Raw genomic sequence first — 21944 nt, 5'->3', positions numbered from 1 at the left:
GCCTATAAGATATGTTTTATTATATACATGTATGCTCTGTAAAGCTCTGTAAAGTTGTGTATACATATTGTACGTGTACGAATATATGGACGAGACTTTAATAAACTAATAAACCTTTTATTTACGTTCATTTGACTTTAACCAACATTATTTTTGTCTATGCCCGCTGAAAATGAATCATTTTATAATGAACATCAGGGTCCCCACTCCGTACGAAGAAACTACATAAAGTATTTAAAGCGACTACGATTGTTTCTCCTGAATAGCCTAGTCTGTGACCAATTCTACTCCCAGGTTTTTCTCTTGCTTTGTTTTAGTTTAAACAATGTTTATTTCCAAAATTTTCAAACATAGATATACATTACAACCAGAAGACATTGTTTAACTAAAATCATGTAAGACTGGAGATATTAATATAGAGGTAAACAATGCTAATAAGATATTGGGTATAACATACCTATGCAATTACGTTTTATGGAGCCGAAAAGCGGTCCGGGTATGAAATAATATAAATTGTTATGAAATACATATTTTATACGACGCCGTTTTTTTTTATAACTTAATAACCTTATTAAATTCAAAAAAGGTTTGAAAACAAGTCTAAGACTTATATAAATTCATTACCTCAGTGGATTGGAAAGGATGTTCAGGCTGACTCGTCAAAATAAAGTGTAATGTTTTGAGAAATGAATTTACAAATAAAGTGATAAAAGAGTCCCAGTGTGGAAGTGAGTTATTTGCTACCGATAAGACAGTTAGTTTAATATAATGTATAAATCATGCTTATCGTTCTGTAACATGCGCAAGTACTATGATGTGAAACATTTAGTAGCGACAATGTATTTTTGGACGCACCTAAAGATCTTTCTGTTTTGTTCAAAGTTGTGATGTTCAAAGCTATTTTGTTTTCACTCATCAGCTTCCCACTTCATTTTACTAGGATATCTGGTAGACGTGAGCTGTATCCTGAGTTGTAGAATAACTCCTGTAATTTCGTAAAATGATGAGACCCAAGTCACACACTTTCAGTAATTAAATGACTTCAAAGTGGTAATATATCTAACAATTATTTATGATTGAACTCATGTCATTTTCATGTTTATATTTTCAATTGAAACGGTTAGGATTTCAGGTATAGCCATAAAAAAATCCTCGATATGATTTGCCTAATTGATAAATCAGACTTTTGTGCAATTGCACAAAAACATCATTTTTCTTTAAATAAAGAAAAACCCGAACATGATAGCTTTAATCAATATATTTGCAAAACACTGGTTCTTAACATTATGGCACTAAATGAGAAAAATATCAATTACAAAGTGATTATGACAACAATGAGATAAAACGGCAAACAAACGGTGACATGATAAAACACAATCATGAAAAAGTGTGATTGAAAACAATGCTTTAATTTAAAAAACAACAACAAAAAAAAACATGAATGAGTACGCATAATGAGATAAATCGATTTATTTGTGAAAACAGTGGCGCAAAACCAATACTATAAAGGTAATTACAAGAAACATAAATTGCAAAGTTTTTTAACGTTAAAATAAATACAACATTTTGACATGGAGCTAAATGTACATATATTGTATAATTATATATCTGTGTAATTATGTGATATTGAGGAATTAAAGAAACATTGTGTAAAATAACTAAAACACATTAACATTTATACCATCAAATCAATTATGTACATTATTTTAAATAGGCTTATTAATATTGTTTACTGTGACACATATTTTATAAAGTTATACAGTATCATTTTACTGTCTGTCATATAAAGGAGATTCTGATATCAATGGTATAAGAATCAAACATGAAATCTGTATCTACACAAATCTACATTCATGTGACCAGAATCGAAATTTAATACACAAAGTCCATGGAAAAAAATCATACATTATAATTTAAAAACAAATATTCAAATTAAAAGAGAAGAAATATCTATCCAGGCTTTACACTATCAACAACAAAAAATAGGCGAAAATAAATAAAACTATGTACATTATGTAAGTTTATGTGTAAAGCGTCATCACGTCTGTACACTTACTCATACAAAAAAGATACAATTAGCAATCGTAGACAACTTTTGACAATCATGTATTCATACACAGCTGTAAGACAGAATGCAGATACAAACATTTTTGCTCAAATCATTGCTTAAGAAAGTTATAATTAGGATGTAGTAGTTTTAGTGAAGTCAATCAAGAAAGACCATCGCTGGCTTTTATCATAATCCGCTGTAAGGCATTTTAGAGAAAAATCAGTTTCAAGATATATGTAGATGTATTCCGGAAGTTTGTGCAATAACACACCACATCACGTACACATCTATAGGGTATTTTTGGCATATATCTGTATTCTGGATAACCTGCCCTTTGTATACACATATGTACATATGTAATAGTTTTCATGTATTTACTATTGATAGGTTAAATAGACCTCGCTTTTGATACGCGTTTTAGCGATTTCGCACAAAAATGAAATTCTTTGAATGTACATGTATCAATACCTTATAAAGTTGTTGTTTATTACGTCACGATGCCATATAATAACACCATAGATTCAATAGATAAAACTATTTCAAAATGTTACTTAACCGATTTCAACCATTACATTCATTCTGGTAAAATTCAGGATTTCTTTTTGATCAACAAGAGTCGTTCTGTTTTGTATTTTTCAGCCAGCTTTACGCCCACAGTGCGACTGCGCATACGACATGACACAGTTTCCGGGAATATTTGGCGCGAAATAACCTTTGGTACACTTCTTTGCGGTCTTTGTTGGTCCCATGCAAATGTAATACTTCTTGCAGTCAGTTTCGTGGGCGACATAGGAGTACAAAGGTTGTCCAAGGCAAGGATCGCTGCCTACACCTGAAAAAATGAATTTATTTTTGTAATACAATAATTTGAAACAGACAGGCCTTATTGTTAGTTTGAAAAAGTTTACTAAAAAGTATAGTAGATAAAAGAAGAACTTTTATCCCGATGAAGAGGATATAAAAATTCTGCACACATACTGAACGTATTTATCTAACTACCAAATAAGCCATCAACACAATGGATAAAAGACCACAATGACAAATTTATATATCCAAATATCAAACACACGTTGACAAACAAATGAATTTCAATACAAATCATAAAACCGTATAAGATAAAAACAAGTACTGACATTAAACACATATGTCACATTAGAAACGCACGCGCGCTGTCGTGTAATTGACATATATGTGTCAATGGTACAACACAATATACAACAAACTGTAATCATTGCTATTTTTGACATGTGAAAATAACTGGGTGAAGCACTAACTATGAATCGTTTGTGTACTACATACAATGAAATTTGAGTAGTCTCCCTTCCTATGAAATAACCATTAACTTTTTGACAATGTCGGTGATTAATTTGTAGAATATCTAACATATGATTAACCAAATCTTTTTACACTTTTTTGTTCGGTCAATATCAGTTGTACACAGTAAAACACAAATGCTAAGTTAAGACATATTATCTTGAAAAAAAATCAGAATATCTTGAAAACGAAATTTATTTATTGCTTAAACATATATTATATAAAAGCCGACCAACAACAATAAAACTAACAAATAGAAAACTGATACGTAAGTATAAAAAATCATTAAACAAACAAGCATAGAATGTAAATAAAAACAGTAACAAATAAAAGAGATTATTTTTACATAAGGACATGATAAATTGTACTTACTACCAGCCTTGCATCGGACACAGTTCTCCTCTTTTTGGTCATAGCACGTGTTTCCAGGACACTGCATTATGTTGAGTTCCTTTCCGCAGACGATATATTTATGTGGTGTATATGGATGACTTATTGTACCTTGATAACGTACTTTGTTACAAATGTCGTCTGCAAATTAACAAAATTTTCATCAAATAGTTGATCAAATAAAATTATTTAAGACAACCATGTAAATGAACTTTAAGTTGTAAAATATCATAATTTAACCTTAAAAGTTACTAAAATTGATGTTTTGATCTATAGAGTAAAGCACAATTAACACCACATAGCTTTGCGTCAAATAACTAAATAGTAACACACTTAATAACAAAACTTACATGGGAGCAGACGAATGATTCCTTCTGCATAGAAGTCCGTGTTTTCTATATAACAGCGGACTTTGGTGTTGTTCCATTGCAAATCAAACTGGTATTCTACTGTGTTAGTTTCTGTGCGCACGCAGCTTGTATCTGTAACCTTAGGCCTTGAACTGTTTAAACAAGTCAAATATATAAAATGGGATATGTTCTTATAATCGATAATTAGAAACTAAACGGATTATGAAAGTAAAGTAATTAAAATTAAACCACTGAGTTACAATGGATTTGTTATTTGTTAGATACATAGGGGTAGTATAGGCCTTTACTACCGAAATTAGTAGTTTGCATTATTTGGATACGGTCGGATGAACTCTCGTATTCTGTGTTTCTAGAAGAGGGACAGATTATATAATAAATTGATAACAGCGAGCACGACTAAGACACACTATTATCCACCAAACTCTGGGACGGATTTGGCTGAATTCATGAAGGTAACTAATGAATTAAATTTCTATATTCATGTATTTTTTCCTCAATATCTTGGAAATACCTATTCAAATTACCTATAAAATTCAAATGGCCTGAATTCGACTTCTTTTTCTCGCTTAATTTTCCAAATGATTCGACCATTAGGATAACCGGGATGCCCCATGCATGAGAAGTTGGCGACTTTGTCCTCGAATACTTCTGTTGGAAATTCTGGTTTCAGGTCGTCCTCGGGAGGTGCTAACGATTATCATATAAAACAAGTTCATTTACCTTGCAAAGTTTATCTATGATATGTATTAGAGAAATATCAAATAATGTTAAAGAAAGAGACTGTTAAGAAATACAGCAATCAACTGTAATGAAATACAGCATTTATTGCATAAATCCTGGTTTTGATTGAATAGGTTACCATGTTTAGATAAATGCATTTGCATCAATTAACTGACGTTTGACAATAATGAAAAAAGAAATCATCTTGTGTCATTCTCATTTCTATGTATCTGGCATGAAAATAGATTTAGAAAGATTTAGTATATCTTACATATCACGCCAATTGACGACTCAAGCGGCCACATGTTATACGAGTCTATTGAACAATAGTACGTCCCTTCGTCCTCACACTGTAGGGTTTGAATTCCCACCGTCATTTTACCACCTGTTGCAGTCTTTGTACGCTTGACTTTTATTCTGCGATCTCTCACTGCTTTCCTTGCACCTTTTAAAACAAATCAACACGTAAATGTATAATGCTCAAGTCACTGAAGTGTTCTAATCCTACTTTATCATCACGAGCCAACCATTACGAAAAAATCGCTGATAAAGTTTTACTCAGCTAGTAAACAATAAGGACTGAAACTAGATGTATTACGTGATTTTTTTTTATTTGAACTTAGTCAAAGGAAAAACAAATGCATAATAATTATTGGAGTTATTTATCAAATATCCGGAGTTTTGTTTGAGTTACGTCACACATCTTTGTTTCATTATTTATTTCAACAATAAACTTATTGATATTACAATATTCATAAGTTAATGAATTAAAACAAGGACAACATACATTGTTTCTGTTATTTCTAATATCAAGCGCCTCTTCCTTACCTACTCCTAGCTTCCATGCGGCTATTGCCTCTTCTCTACCGTCCTTATTGACTCTTGTTATTTTCATCATGTCCCACTGTGTAAGATCTTCAACAGCGCATGTGGCAAATCCAGGATCCTTCCCTATTATCCCAGTCGCTGTACTTTGGAATGTCAGCCCTAGGATATAAAAATAGAAATTGTGAATATAAACACCGTGATCATTAAAAATACTTGGCATATAATAGTGAAAATACTTAGTATACACCATGAAACCGGCAATTCTTCCCATGCGCAATGTTTCTTTGTAAAAATGGAGACTTAATTTTGTTATACAAATGTCCCATTCCATGTTTGAAATACCCGGTGTTATTGTATAGGTATTGTATAAATGCAAGCAAAATACAAGAACCACATATTGCAATAAATTATATGATTAGAATACAGTAAAGGCCCTTCGACTTCATAAAATGCTATAATAGGCCGTAAAGCTGAACCATCTTTTGCTCCTTCTTTTCTTTGACAATTAATGCAGTTATAATGGTTTAGTATTTTGTATGGAAGTCAAAATACTACTTTGTTTTCATTTTGCTACCTATTAAAATCATATCACATTAGCCGCTACATTTTACAGAGCGATAAACATTCAGCATGCTTTAATCCATTATTTAAACATTATTAAGCTCATATTTGTCCCATCTGAAGAAGAAGAAAAGTATTCTTTTCTTAAGGTAACAATGGAGTAAGTGCGCACATTATACTTACAGTCTGGTGGTCCAGACGGTGTAGTGGTAGCAGGCGTCGTCGTAAGAATAGAGTCTCGTTCAAGTAACTGTCCAATAACGCCAGAAGCTTCGGCATTCAAATCAGCAAGCTTAATCTTGATTGTGTGTGATGCTGCACTGATCTCATCCAAAGTTTTATTGTAATTATCAAAGCGTGCTTTCACATCTGCAAGCGATTCAGTGCTCGAATACATTGTTCCATTTGACCAAAGTTTGTCTTTTAGATCAACTAGCTTATCCCCTGCTTCCTTGTTCCTTCTCAGGGCGTTAGCGACAGTGGAATTAAGACTTTGGATAGCTAAATCCCACTTCTTAATAGAGTTGTCTGTGTCATCTACACCAAATTGTCGCATCTTCTCTTTGATTTTCTCGATTATTGATACGAGTTGTGATATCTGGTCTTCCATGCCTTGTACATTTGGAATGTTATGTGCGTAAGTTACATTGACATTTGCATATTTCTCCTTTAAAGATGGTAAGTTTCGTTTTACATAGTCATGTTTTAGTAGCTCATTATGAAGAGTTGTATTCATAGCGTCTACCTGATTTTTCGTTTTATTCATGGTAGCAGACAATAATGTTATTTTTTGACTGTTTGCCCTAAGAGGCTGGTCCAGTTTAGATAGTTCTTGCTTAGTTATGTTCAATCTAGTATGCATTTCTGAAATAGTTGAATCAACATCTTTTCTTGTCAGATATTTAGAACTAATTTCCGAGATGATGTTATCAAAATTACTAGCAGTTGATTTAAGCTTTAAACGCTGGCGGTTTACACTTTCATTTACTTCATTTAACTTGTTCAAACCGGTTGATGCTTCTTTATAATACTTTGGTTGCATTTTATTCCATTCTGTATGATTTAATGGAGCATACATTGTTTTCATATCAGTCAACTGTTGCTTTATATCAGAACCGATATTTCTTACAAGATTTGTATCATTTTCGAATCTACCTATAATCGTGTCCAAGTCGTTAACATTTTGTTTAGTTCTCATAGCCTCAGTTTGCAACTGTTTAAAGTTATCCATTGATGTATGCAATCCACTCATGATGTTCTCTGTTTCCCTTATTTCATTTTCTGTGTCAGATAATATTGTGTTTACGTTTTCAAGTTTATCTTCAACATCATTCAATGAAGAATTGATACTGTTGAATTTCAGTTTCATCTCATCTATACTAATGTTCCGATCATCCATCGTGTTTAAAAAGTTTTTCAATTCCTTATACTTGTCGCTTAGTTGATGAAACAATTTCGATATATTTTTTACAGTGTTGTTCATTATATTCCAGCGTTGCAATTCCGGATCAGTTGTAAAATTTAGTGTTTTAAATTTGTCAAGTCTGGAGCCAGTGGTTATAATTTCGTATTTTAGATCAGCTAATTTTACGTCTGTGAAAGACAGGTGATTATTTGTCATTTCAAGTGGGCCAAATAAATCCCTGAATTTCTTTTCTATCAATGGCTTTTTTGTAGCAATAAAGTCAATCTTTTCTTGCTCTTTCACTAATGAGTTATTCAAATTCGTAATCATATCAAGGACATTTTTGAGGTTTGGTGACAAGTTGTCTACCGATTTATTTATATCTGCATGGATTTGTCCAATTCCACTTAAACTGACATTAACATTGCTGGAGTTGTTCTTTACATCCTTTAAGTGTTGTTTTAATTCTGAAAGTAGATTTTTTGTTGTCAAGTGTGTCCGGTTCATTTTCTGTATCACTGATTTGGTTTTGTCGTTATCAGCGTTAAGATTCAAGATTTCCTTTCCAAGTTTATGTATATTATCACTAGATGAATTCAACAAATTCATGATAACATTTTGTGCTTGACTGAGGACAGGATCTTTTATATGACTGTAGTTCTGAAGCAGATTATCAAAAGTGTCATATAAAGCCTGCACTTCGTCTGATATTTTTCTAATTGAATGATTTGTTTGTCCAATATTTGCAGATAAATTTTCACCAGATAAAGCATAATTTTGTAAGATATCGCCTGACTCTATATATTCATCAACAGTTGAATTAATATCATTAACTGATTCGTTAATAAATGAAGCTGTTTTGTTTATGTCGTCCAGGGCGTTATTAATTTTTTTGATGTCTTTCTCAATATCATTCATTTTATTGTCGAATCCAAAATACTGGTCTTTCAGCTTTTCATATTTTGTGTTAACATTACTGAGATTATCTATGTTGAGATCATCAAATACTTTCGAAACATTTTTAAAACTATTCAAAACTTCATCAACCTCTTTTTTAATTCTAATCGCTTCATTATTTTCCGAATTTAGTGGTATAGTAATGGCTGTTATGTTGTTCAATCTTTCTTTAACACTAGATAAACGTTCTGCAACTGTCTCAGTTCGCAGGTTGGTCTCACTGATACTATTGTTAGAGTTGTCTAGAATTTTATTCAAATTTTCATATCTTTTTTGCATGTGTGGAAAGTTTGTAGCGATGAATTCTTGTTTTTTCTTTTCTTCTGCTAATGTGTCATTAAGTCTTAAAATTTCATTTGTTATCAGATCAATTGTATTCTGTATGTCATCAGCATCAAGTGCTATATTTCTTTGCGAATCGTGTAAAATATCAGTTTTATTTTTTACATAATTTAGAGAATTCCCAGATTGATTATTAATACTGTCCAGCATTTCTTGATTATAAACGTCGCTATTTAGATGTTCCTTTGTTTCTTTTAGTGTTCTAATAACTCCGGTAGCATCATTTGATATGTTTCTATGTGATTCCTGAACATGTTTTAAAGCTGTCGTTGAGGCGTTTAATCTTTTAATCAAATCTGTGATGTTTCCAAGTAGGACGTTATCGTTTAATGATGAATAGACATTTTCCATATCTTGCAAAATACTTTTTAATTCGTTTACGTTAGAGCGTGTTTGATTGATTATTGAACCTGTGGTTTCCAAATCGCCTTCTAAATTAGAAATATTTTTGGTTAGTGATATTGCAGAGTTATTATGCCCATCCAGCTTGTCTAAAGCGGAATTTAATTGTTTTGTCTGATCTGAAATACTGTTTGTATCATTGTTTACATTTTCCAAATCGGTTAACATTTCGGTAAGATTCATTTGCAAATTATCCAAACTTTCATTGATCGACTTATATTTGTCTTTGATATTCATAACATCTCCAGTGTGATTATCAAGGTTTTTAATATTCTTCTGTAATAGTTCGTACTGATTATCAATATCTTTCAAATTTCTGTTGACTTCAGACACATTGGATTCAAGTTTCTTTAATTTGTTTGCATTTTCTAAAACTGAAATATGGATATTTGAAAAACCTTTTAATTTATCTTTTACTCCTTGAACTAAATTACTTGTGTTGGATAAATTGTCTTTTACTGCGGATAATGTTTTATTTGTTTTTTCCAAAGGAGATTTTATAGCATGAAATTTATCCGCTAAATGTCCTAAATTATTCTTTATGAAATCAAATTTGACCTTTTCTTTGTAAAGCGTTTCATTTATGAAGTCCAAAAGTACAGAAAGTTCCGACAAGGTTGAATTGTTACCATTTGCATTTTGTTTAGCGCCATTTATATCTTTTTCAAGTTTTGTCAATGATTTACTTAATTTCAAATATTTACTTTTAACATCACCGAGAGTGTTATTTAGACCAACGTAGGAATCTATGTTTCCGAACAATGTTTCATTCATATCAACAAAGCCATTTGTAACTTTATCATATATATCGCCCAGCTTCGTCACAGAGCTACGTAAATCATCAAGTGATTTGTTGGTTGTTTCTAACAATTTATTTACGAGAGTGTTATTTTCAATTGTAGATTGTAAGACGTCTGCATACAAAACATTCATTTTGTCAAACCTTTCACTAAAGTTATTAACCACGTCCTGCATACTGTCGATGCTTTTATTTGTAGATGAAAGATCTTTTGCAACATTTTCTATATCTTTCTCCATGATTTTTGTATCCATTTGTTTTGTCTCAAACCTGTCTAATGCATTGTCTATTCCTGCCATTGTCTCGTTTAGAAATTCAAAATGTTCATCCATTTCATATGCTTCATTATCAATTTTTGCCAATACTACATTGATCAAATCTAAGCTATCATTAAAGGTTTTATATTGATCCTCGACATCAGACAAAGATATGTTTCTACCGAATATGTTGTTTACACTTATGTCGTTCCTGAAATTGTTGACTATTCCTTTAACATTATCATAATGCTCCTTCATAATCAGCAGCCTATTTTCGAGGTGTGTAATATTTGCGTCAATATCTGACAATGAAATGTTGATGGTAGAAAAGTCATTCATTCGGAATTTTAACGTTTCTATATATTCATTTAGCATATCTATCTCATCAGCCATTCTTTGTAGAGTTTTGTTTGTCATTTCAAAAGTTCTATTTGTTTCTTCATACTTTTCTTTTAATTTAGGCAATGCCCTGTCAGCAAAGTTAGATTTCAAGTTTTCATTTACCAACGAAACGTTCATATCCCGAAGCATATCACCAATATCACGTAGTACAATTGCTATTTCTGGTATGCTGTTGGTTATATTATCCAGAGATCTGTCTACTTCTCTTACCTTTGTAAAAGTAGGTGGAAGTGTTTTCTCCACATTTTCAATTGAATTATTTAGTACTGAAATCTCATCAGTGGCATTGTACAAAATGGCTGTAATTTCTAAGAATTCATATTTCGAATCAGAAAGTTTTATATCTGACTTGGAAAGCGTTTTGTTTAGTTTAGCTATTGTTTTTTCAGTCATGTTCACTAACACTTCTATATCCCTGCTGTCATATGAGTATTCTGAATACCGTTGCTTCAGCACTTTGAGAGAATTTTTGTGAAACTTTATTTCATCAAAGGCTGTTTTCAATTTATACTCGGTATCATTCAATTTATCATTTGTTTCATGTAACGTCCGATTTAAAGATTTAACGTCCCTTTCTAAATCTTTAAACTTAAACAGAGCATTACTGAGTACTTCCGCATCATTTTTTGTAGAAGAAATAGCTCTTTTCAAATCTTTATACATGCTTTCTAGATCGTTACTTTCGTTAGTAAGGCGTATCAAAGAGTTATTAAGGTTTGTCAATTTTTTTTGTACATAACTCAGTGTTATTGACTTATTATTTGCTAATGCTATAGCATCAATATCAAACATTTGAAGAGTGTCAAGATTACGTTTAAGCTGTACAGCACTTTCATTTATGTTCTTGTGATCAATTTTCTGAATTGAAAAATTTCTGTATAAATTTTCCGTTGTTATATTAACGGACTCTATTTGATTTATCCTATCGTCCAGGCCGTTGACAAATAAAATTGCATCACTAATATTAACTGATGTTAGAGATAAATTATCTGACATGTTGTAAAGACTATTATTTACTTTGTTCCAGGTATCTGTAAGGTCTGGTAATTCTTTATTAAGGAGATCTATCTTTGCTTGAACTTCAAACATGTCTTCAAGCTTATCCAGCAAATAATTTGAATTGTTTAGATGTTCGGACAATCTAATGGCATCTTCACGATAGAATTCTTCGTCACCCACCATATTCTCAGTTTCTAGAGTAATATTCATCAATGTTTCATCCACGTCGCCCAGAATATTTTTTAGTTGATCTTTGCTTGTGTAATTGTCGTTCAGATCATAAACCACATCAATGAATCGTGCACTTACAGCGTTGTAATTTTCCATGATTCGTTTTGAAAAAAGCTTGTTAGCTAATGGTATACGCAAGCCTACAGTTTCATCAATTATCATACGTATCTCATCTATAAGATTTTTTATATCGGTACTTGTAACATCACGATATTTTCGCATAAGATTAAAGAGTCGATCACCATCATTGTAAAATCGTTGTTTAACATCCTCGAGTAGTTTATGAGTCTCATTCAGTTTAACAGATAAATTTTGCAATCCTTCTTCATTAATAGCAGATGCATTTAAATACTTATGATATCTGTCTAACACGGACTTTGTTTCGTTGAGGTTATCGAAACTTTTGTTCTGTGCAGTCTCAGCAACAAGGATAACAGAGTTAATGTCGTTTAACGTACTGTTTATCAAAGAAATATTTTTCATAGAGTCATCAAATACGTCTTTTATACGATCAATGGAAATATTTGACCATTCTTTCCGTTTAAATATATCAGTATTGAAGCTAATAAAATGATCCATTGCTTGATTTAACTGTGAATTTCCATTTGTGTTGTTTTCCTGTAGTAAATTTAGTTGTCGTAGTTCATGTTCAGTTGTAATCTTGATATTGGAAAATGCATTTATTTTTTCTTGAAGATCTTGAATCGTTTTATTCATCAGATTATTTGTCGAAGCTGATCTAAGTAGACTAGCCTTCGTTTCATCTAAAGATTTATTCACCTTTTTGTACAATTGCATCAACAGCGGGATATTGGACTCAAAAAAATCATTCTTTTCTTGTTCTAAATATTTGTTCACTAAATTATTTATGTCATCTTCAATACTCTCTATTGTTTTATTATATGGAGCAACTTTAGGTCTTATATCATTTTCAATATTTTTTTTTATGGCCTGCATATTGTCAGTTATTATACTGATTTGTCTTGTTGCATCATGAGACACAACCTTTAACTGATCAATTGTTGTAATTGATTCATTGAGATTTTGTTTTAATATGCTGTTATTCTTAGACACTTGTTCTAACTTGTCTTTCTGTTCATGAAGCTGTTGTTGTGTCTTTGTTAGTGTATCCACAAAATCAATCATATTATGACCAATGTTATCCCTTTCGTTATTTAATAACGTACTATTTAATTCCTCAAATCGCAAAGACAGTGATTCAAGCCGTAATTTCAAAAAATCAGCTTTAATTTCAAAATGATTAAGATCATCTTCAACGGGTATTTTCGTTTCTCTTAGTTTTTTGAGGGATTGATCTGTTTCCTCAGCATCACCCAGAATAACGTGGAAATTTGTAAGTGCGGCATTGTGAATATCAATTGTTGTTTGTACCTGATCCATTTCACTATCAATATCACTTAGAGAAGTATTTAGTTCTGTTACATTTGCGGATATTTGCTGTAAGAGTTGCTCATATCCTGCAAATCGTCTCTTGATATCTTCTAACGTTTCATTTGACCCCACGCTGTTTGAGATTACGTTCTCCATTTCTTTGTAAATGCTCTCAAGTCGATTTTTGTCAAAGATGACATTTTTCAGTGATACATTTCCTCGATCGATTACGGTTGATATATTATCAAACGATATTTCAATTGAACGACTGTCATTTAATTGTTGTATGGTTTCAACACTATTTTTATGCACACTTATCAGGTTCTCAGTCACAACAATAATTCGTTCGTGTAAATTATCAAGTGTTTTATTCACATGATCATAATGCTTAAGTAGGCTGGGAAAGTTTTCCTTGATGTATTCATGTATTTCCTGCTTTCTAAACTTTTCTTGCAAATTGCTGATACTTTTATTTATTTTTGGAAGCATATCAAGATTTGTAGCCATTACATTTGCTATTTCATTTGTTCTATTTTTTATGAAGATGAGGCCTTCAGAGATGTCACCTCTTATCGGGTAAGCTTTAGTTGTTTTCTCTTTTAATTCATAGAGGGTGGCTGAAATCGTGTTTAATTTACCGTAAATTTGGTCAGATTTGTTCATATTTTCTACGAAAGCATCATTTGTACTATTGATAGATTTATTTAAAAGTGTGTATCCATCGCCAAGGTTTATAAGGTCGCTTAATATCATATTAACATCATTGTACAATGATTTCTCTTTCACATTTTTGAATGACTGAACGATATCAGCAAGCCTATTATCGAGATACGTTTTTCCTTCAGCCAGACGTGAATTATTCCTGATTGCAATCTGTATTTGCTTCCCTTCGTTTACAAGTTCTCCATTTGTTGACTCATATGCCTGTTTTAGACTTTGTAGTTTTATAGTTTCATCGTACAGTTCTTTAAGATAATTCTCTTCCCCGTTTACTTCCTCTCCCAAATCACGCTTCTTCTGTATTATCTGGTCAATAGTTTTACTCACTTTTGAAATATTTTTTTTCGAATCAACAAAGAAATTCATAATATCTTCAAGAGTATCATTTGAACTATAAAATGATTTGATTTTATTTAAATCTATATTTTTAATAATACTACTTTCGCTTTTTAAGATATTTTCAGACTTATTCAAACTGTCTTTTGCTGCCTTCATCAGGTGGATGCTTCGTATCAAAGGAATCTCCAATGAGGATGTGTTTTTTGTAATATTATTTGTCATTTCGTATTGTATTTGTAACGATTTTGTCTTATTTTTTATTTCGTCGACATCAAGTTCAGCCTGCTTCATATCGTTCTTGGTCTTTTGTAGCAAATTGAGCAATATCGGCGCGTTCTCCTCAATATAATCAAGCTTTTGTTGTCGTATAAACATCTCTCTGAGATTTTTGACATTTCTTTGAAGAGCCGTGATTTCATTGTCTATTATGCTACCGTTTTCTATCAAAGTTTTATTCATCTGTGAAAGTGAAGACGTTGATTTATTAACGGAGCTTGCTACACCTTCATATTTTAAAAGAACTTTTCTTAATAGATCAGAATTTTGATGATCACCCATCAGTTCCACAGCGTAGCTGATTGTAACATTTTCGGAAATTGAAACATTGTTCAAAACTGCTTTATTAGAGCCATCCATAATATTCAATTTGGTTAATAAATCTTTTATGTTTTTATCTATTTTTGATTTCAAATTTTCAATTGCCTCGCTAGTTGTACCATTAAAGGCTGTGCACATAGACTTGTATATGTCACGTACAGATGTAAAAGAAGCGTTCCTTTCCAAATTCAGGTTTTGAATTGCAACAAATGTTTTGTTCCAGTTTTTGTTTGATTGTATCATTTCAAAAGTATTTTTTCTGGCGTTTTCGTATGATGATATTAATTTCTGATATACAACAATTGTTTCAGCGTTTTGTTCTAATATTGAGTTTTGTTGTCCAATATTGTCTTTCATACTCAAAAGCTCAGACGTTATGTTGTCAATACGGTTGTTAATAGTTTCATATCTCTTCCTCATATCGTCTATTGACTCTGCATCACTAACGACTGATTCGTCGTTGGCATACAGCAATGTCTTTAATTCCAAATAATCGTTTGAAATATTACGAAGAACAACTGAATTGTTCACAACAAAAGCATGTGCAATTGCTGAAGAGTTGCCTATCTGTGAAATGTCCAAATGTATGTTTTTATGTTTGCTTAGATTAAACCTTAATTCATTAAAATGTTTATCTAAAAGTTTATAATGCGATTCCAAGCCACTGTTTGCTCTTTTTACAGATTCAATTGTGTCATTCAAATTGTCATATTTATTCTTAGGAAAGTATTTTTCAAAAAAATCTAGTTTTTCCTGTCGGCGAAATTCTCTCTCTATCTGGACACGTTTGTTATCTAACTGATGTATTGACGGTTTAACATAAGATGAGTTATGTCCTATGTCATCAATATTTTTCTCCACATTAGTAAGTAACTGTGATATGTTCTTTAAGATTTGATTTTGTTCAAACACAGATTCTGTTATGTCTTTTGTCGAGTTCGACGTTTTATTGCTAAAAACTTTGACTAAATCAAACAAAGTTCGAATTATACTGAGATCATTTGATGTATGGTTCGTTAAATTCTTTAGACTATCTACACTATTGATAATGTTTGACTGTTCCTCATTAAACTGATTAACAAGCTTATTGAAAACACTTTGGTTAATATTTGCAAATCTGTTTTCTATTGATCTGAATGATTCTGTAATATCTGAAACATTTTTAGAAAGTTCATTTACTTTTACTCTTTTATCTTCAAAATCTTTCTCCATGGTGGTGAATACACTATAAAGTTTGACATACAGTTTATCGGAATTATTTACACTGTCTACAGTATCATTCAGAGATGACAATTGTGTAGCTAATTCCGCTGAACCATTATTTATTGTTGCAATTGCAGAATTTATATCACTCAAATCTCCAAATATTTTGTTGAGCATCTCATCTACACGTTTGTATCGCTTTTTCATATCATCTATTGTTTCGTTATTTGAATATCTGCGACCATCATCGTCCCAAAGTGTATTATTAAGCTGATTCAATAGATCAGTACTTGCATTCAATTCATCTAATAAAGATGATATAGACTCGTTGAAAATATGCAATCTTTTGCCTAAATCGCCCAGTGATATATTAAAGTGAGGATACTGTGTCAGACGTTCACTTAGATCATCATATGCTGTTATGATACCTTCTAAGTCAGACTTTGTTTCATCTAATCTCAAAAGGCTGTCCATTATAGAATCATTCGCTTTTTTTACAGAAAATTCTAACTCTGGAAATTTTGTATCAGCTAAAAGCTTCTTTTGGCGATCAATAAATAGTTGCTTGTTAGTAACGTGAATAGTTTCATTAACACCTTTAATTGACACCTCTAGTCTGCGTATATTTAAATTGATAGAATCCAAATCACTACTTATCTTTCCACTTTTTTCTAGAATGCTTTGCACAGTCGGTACTAAGATTTGTTGTATTGTATGATCAATATTAAACCTATCATATATGTCCTTAGTGTAAATCCTTTTAACTGTGTCATACGTATCTTGTAAACTTATAACGCTTTCATTTGCATTTTGCAAGTCAAATGTCAAGTTGGATAAAAGTTTATCTATGTCGTCAATGGCTTCAATTACATATGACTCTGTTAAATCTATTTCTGTTGCTGTGAAGTTTGTGTAATTATTTTTTATTCGAGCAAACTCATCCTGTAACCAAGAATGATGAGATATGGCTTCATCAACATTTTTCCATGTACTATCTAACTTTGTTTTGACCTCGAGAACAGACACACTTGCATTTTTGATAGGTTGTTTTAAATTTAAAAGTTCTGTTAGCTGTCGCAATAGATCCTCAAATGTTTTAGATATATTTTCCGTCTTACTAAATATATCCATCTGAACTGAAGGTATATCTTTTACAACTGTTTCGAAATGTTCAACAGCATGGTAATGTTGTTCGTATTCCTTTTTAATATCTTGGAGTGTATGACTTGACTCATCAAACCTTGAGAAACGTTCATAGAAAGTTTCAAGATACATGTCACTTGTACTTAAATCATTTTTAAAATCAATGATCTTGTCCATGAATGTTTTTAGCTGTCTTTCTTCTTCGAGAATTGATATATTTACATTTTGTTTTTCATCTATGCGTTTTTTAAGAACCTCTGAAATATTTTGTAAAGTTTTGAAGTCTTTAAACAATTTTTCTTGCCATGTAGTTATTGAGTCTAACTTCGTAAAAGCTCTTTGGTAGGCTTCTTCCAATAAAGGTCTTTCACTTGTTACAAAATTATTTTTTGTCTTTTGATTTTGAAGCTTCAATTCAAAGATCTCAATATCAGTACTTGTTGTGTTCACCTTATCATAAATATTACTGACGTAAGTTGAAATATTATGGAGCTCTACGCGTAAATCATTTGTCTGTGATTTGGTATTTTTCATTACCTCTAAAGTATTGTTCAAAATAATCTGACTTTCACTTGACAAGTCGTAAATGTTTTTATGATATGTCTTATTTGCTATTTTGAACCCATGTACTTCTTCTTGGAAAACATTGCTCGAATTTTCAAGCAGTTCAATGGCAGTATTCACATCATCTAAAGAAGATCTGATATCCTTTTCTAGATTATCAAACGACTTCGTAGAGTTAACTGTACCGTTGATATTGCCTAAATTCCTTTTCATTCTTTCAACGTATTTTAATTTTTGTAATAAATCTTCTTTACCTTTAGTTATGTTGGTGTGTAAATCATTTATCATCTTATCAGTTATTGTAATTTCGTTAGAAACTATTGTTTCTGTACTGTCTATGGCGTCGATTTTATCTTTAAGTTTATACATATCTTTTATTTTTAAATGCATATCTTGCTTGAAATCTGTTATATCTGTAACACTTTTGTCTGTCTCGTTCAAAACTTTCTGGAATTTATTTACAGTATTATTGACCCTTTCTGTTTCATTAACAACCGAATCGAATGTGTTATGAACAAGTGAAGGATTTCCGTCATCACTCCATAAAACTTTATCCGTGTTCGTAAACGCTTGTTTCACATGATCAAATGATTCTTTAGTATTTTCGTATTTCAAGATTTCGCTAGCAATTTCTGATGATATGGTGTCAAGATTCAAATCAACATTTGAATATTTCTCAAAACTGCTCCGACATTCTTCAAAATCTACTTTCAATGTCTTCATTGACTCTCCAAGCGAACTAAAATTCTTCTTTGTAGCGACGGAATGATGTTGTAAATAATCATACAGTTCTTTTATTATATCATGTGTGTCATTTATGTACCTGACATTTTTTTCTGTCTTATAGTACAGTTCCATTGAATCCTTTACCGATTCATTCATTAACACAATATCATTTTCAGTGTTATTGGATCGGTCTGTAATTTCTTGTATTGTTGATTGTAACAAATCCAACCTCTCTAAAATAACATTTAACTTGTTATTTAAGCCCGCTTTCTTGTTTACTAATAAGTCACGTTTTCGTATATTGTCGTGCAGTTCGTCATCTAATTGTAATATGTCATCTTGTAGGACTATCATAGCTTTTTGTGTTTCTTGAATTGATGTCTGTATTGTAGGAAATGCATCTCCGAATCCGTATATACTTGCATTCATTTTAGAATATGAATCTTGTATTCTTGACAAGTCTGTTCTTAATTTGTGGAATGAATTTTGAATAGCTAATAATGAGTTGTTCACAAATTGTAAGGATGTGTCTGTGCTTAGGAGCGTACCGTTTGTCTCATTTAGTTTATTTCGTAGCTCTGAAACAGTCTTGTCCACTTCAGCAAGAGTATTATTTAGCATTAGATAAGACTTAGTCGCAATGTCTGCTTTGTTCATAGTAATTCTCATTGATTCATTTGCATTATACAATTGTGTATTCAACTCCCTTACAGTTCCTTTGAATTCTGATACTGATGATTTTAGTTGTTTTGCCGATCCAGTTGTACGTTTAACAGTACTTGTTAAACCATCAAATGTTTTGTTCACATTTGTCACGGTTGAATTGATTTCCATTGCCGTGTTATTGATTATTATCAATGTTTTGTTAACGGTATCCAGTGTACTATTTATGTTTTCAAAAGAGATCTTACTATTTTCAAATATGTCTTTTATAGCCTTTATTGTAAAATTCATTGTTTTTAATGAAACGTCGGTGTCTTTCACTGTAGCGTTAATTGATTTAAGAGTTTTGTCCAGCAGTTTAAATTTAACGTCTATATCATCTAGTGTTCTGTCTATTTGTAATAATTGTTCTTCTAGGTTTTCTAATTTCAAGTCAACCTTGTCAAGCCGAATATTTATATGATCAACGTCATAACCAATTTCAGATAAAGTGCCATTCATATTAAGGAGCATACCGACAGTTTCAATCATGTCTTTGTTATTGAGATTAATTTGCAATTGATCATCATTACTTTCCATCCATAAATTGAATTTTGTTAGTGTCTGCACCATTTCGTCTAGCCAATCCATCGATGCAAGAAGTGATACATTCATCATAGTAATGTTGCTTTGTGCTACATCCATGTTTTTATATAACTCAGATAACCGGTCATCTATTGTTGATAATTTTTCAATGACTTCAAGGACGGTTCCATTGATAAACATATACGGTTCATTCATATTCTCTAATGTTTTATTTATCTTGTCATACGTTTGTTTAAGCTTTTGTGCCTGACCAGCCACCCTTGTCATACTTGAATTGAACTTCAATAATTTTCCATGAAGTCTGTTAAGTTTCTTATGAGTGTTTTTAACCGTATCATTTATATTTTTCAAGGAAATATCAAACTGGTCAGAACCGTTATTGATAATATTTACTTTAAAGGAAAGGTTTTTAATGGCATTTTCCAGACTTATTAAAGTTTGTTGCATACTATCCAAAGTGTCATTTGAATACGCCGCTGTATAATTTACATCTAACACACTTCTATTTACGTACGTTAAAGTGTTGTTCATGTCGATGACATTATCAGATATACCGTTCATCGTGCCATTTATATCGGACATTGAAAATTCTATGAAACTTACAGCTTTTCCCAAATTTCCAATTGTGTCATCAATATTCTTTATAACATCATCAATATTAAATATCTTATTTCCAAATTGTTTTAGGAAATCCTTGAATGCCGTCATTGTGGCGTTTATACTGTTTAAATTCTGATTTAAGTTTCCCAAGGAGACTGTCATATTTCCAAGTGTCTCTTCTAAGTTAAACAAGGGTCTGTGGGTCTCGTGAAATGTTTTGTTTATGAAATTTATAGCATCCTGCATGTGATCTATTTTTGTTGTCATGTTGTACATGTTGTCAACAAGCTGTCTTAATATCTTTTTCATATCCTCAATATCGCTAAAGTTAGGGGATTTCGGTAAGCCTGAAAATATGAAAATATTCATAAAACTTAAGAAACTCGCAATTACATAATAAAGTATGGATAACGTAAATAAGATAAGTGGTAATTTAGCTTCTAATACTAAACTTTAATTTAAATAACTTTAAATTAACTTTAAATATTATTTAAAAGTTAAAAATGTGATATATATATAATGGTTATACTTTAGTATATTGATTTAAGCAATGATTAATTTACAAGAAAGACGAAAGTACCATATGCAATGTCATTATGATTTCTTTCTTCTTAATGATAAATGTTTAATTTATCGAATAGATATTTGAAAACAAGAAGATTTTATTAAAGTCATAATCGCACACAAGTTTATACCTCACCATATATACAAATTAAATGATTAACACTCATTTATAGGACTTGAACTTTTTTCTAGGAGTAACAAAAGCCGACGATTTGAAGGCGTTCAGTCTCGCTGAAAAAGCAGCAAACATTATAAAACAAAGCAATACATTCACAATAACATAAATTTGGTATGTTAAATCAACATTCACAATGACTATATATCACAATTAAAGCATGTCATTAGAGTAACACTCATAAAACAAAATGCATATTAAATGAAATTGGCTGCCACATTTTGCCCAACATAAATGTATCACGAAACATACAAGCGCGTATTAACAATGATAAATATTGTATAACATTATTGAATTATAATGAACGTCAGAAAACTCTCGAAGCGCAATAAGTGTAGAACATTTTTACAAGGCAATGTCTAAAATCATACCCTTTTTTCCTAATATCATTTCTTGATAAGGTTTTAAAAAGTTCCCATTTATGTTTATGGAGCCTCCTTTTTGTGGCCGAAAATTTCCGTCTCTTATATAAGGACCTTTCCGGGAGATTGACTGCATGTCTCTTCTTTCCGTTATTCCCAAATTTTGATTAAAAGCTTGTCTTTGAACACTTGTAGGTACTTTTGTATTTGTGTTATCTGTACCAAATATATGTCTTCGTGCTATCCCTGGATCATAGAAGGCCAGATTAACCCCTACTCTTTT

General features: G+C 31.4%; 1 protein-coding gene across 2 annotated transcripts in view; it reads right to left on the bottom strand.

Annotated features, from left to right (window-relative positions):
* Positions 1 to 1452: 1452 nt before the first annotated feature.
* Positions 1453 to 21944, bottom strand: part of LOC132754087 (uncharacterized) — a 51013-nt gene continuing 30521 nt past the window's right edge. For both annotated transcript variants that reach the window (XM_060744715.1, XM_060744781.1), the window contains exons 7-13: positions 6418 to 20907; positions 5674 to 5832; positions 5117 to 5290; positions 4650 to 4812; positions 4105 to 4256; positions 3737 to 3895; positions 1453 to 2882 (exon numbers count right to left, since the gene is read on the bottom strand). In XM_060744715.1, coding sequence (XP_060600698.1) covers positions 2686 to 2882; positions 3737 to 3895; positions 4105 to 4256; positions 4650 to 4812; positions 5117 to 5290; positions 5674 to 5832; positions 6418 to 20907 — 15494 coding nt within the window. In that variant the 3' untranslated portion in view covers positions 1453 to 2685. The remainder of the gene's footprint in view (positions 2883 to 3736; positions 3896 to 4104; positions 4257 to 4649; positions 4813 to 5116; positions 5291 to 5673; positions 5833 to 6417; positions 20908 to 21944) is intronic.

The sequence above is a fragment of the Ruditapes philippinarum genome, unplaced genomic scaffold (genome assembly GCF_026571515.1).
Source record: "Ruditapes philippinarum isolate M1 unplaced genomic scaffold, ASM2657151v2 ctg3014_1_1_1_1, whole genome shotgun sequence".
NCBI lineage: Eukaryota > Metazoa > Mollusca > Bivalvia > Venerida > Veneridae > Ruditapes > Ruditapes philippinarum.
Note: the sequence above shows the minus strand (reverse complement) of the source record. Positions and strands in the feature narration are given on the sequence as shown.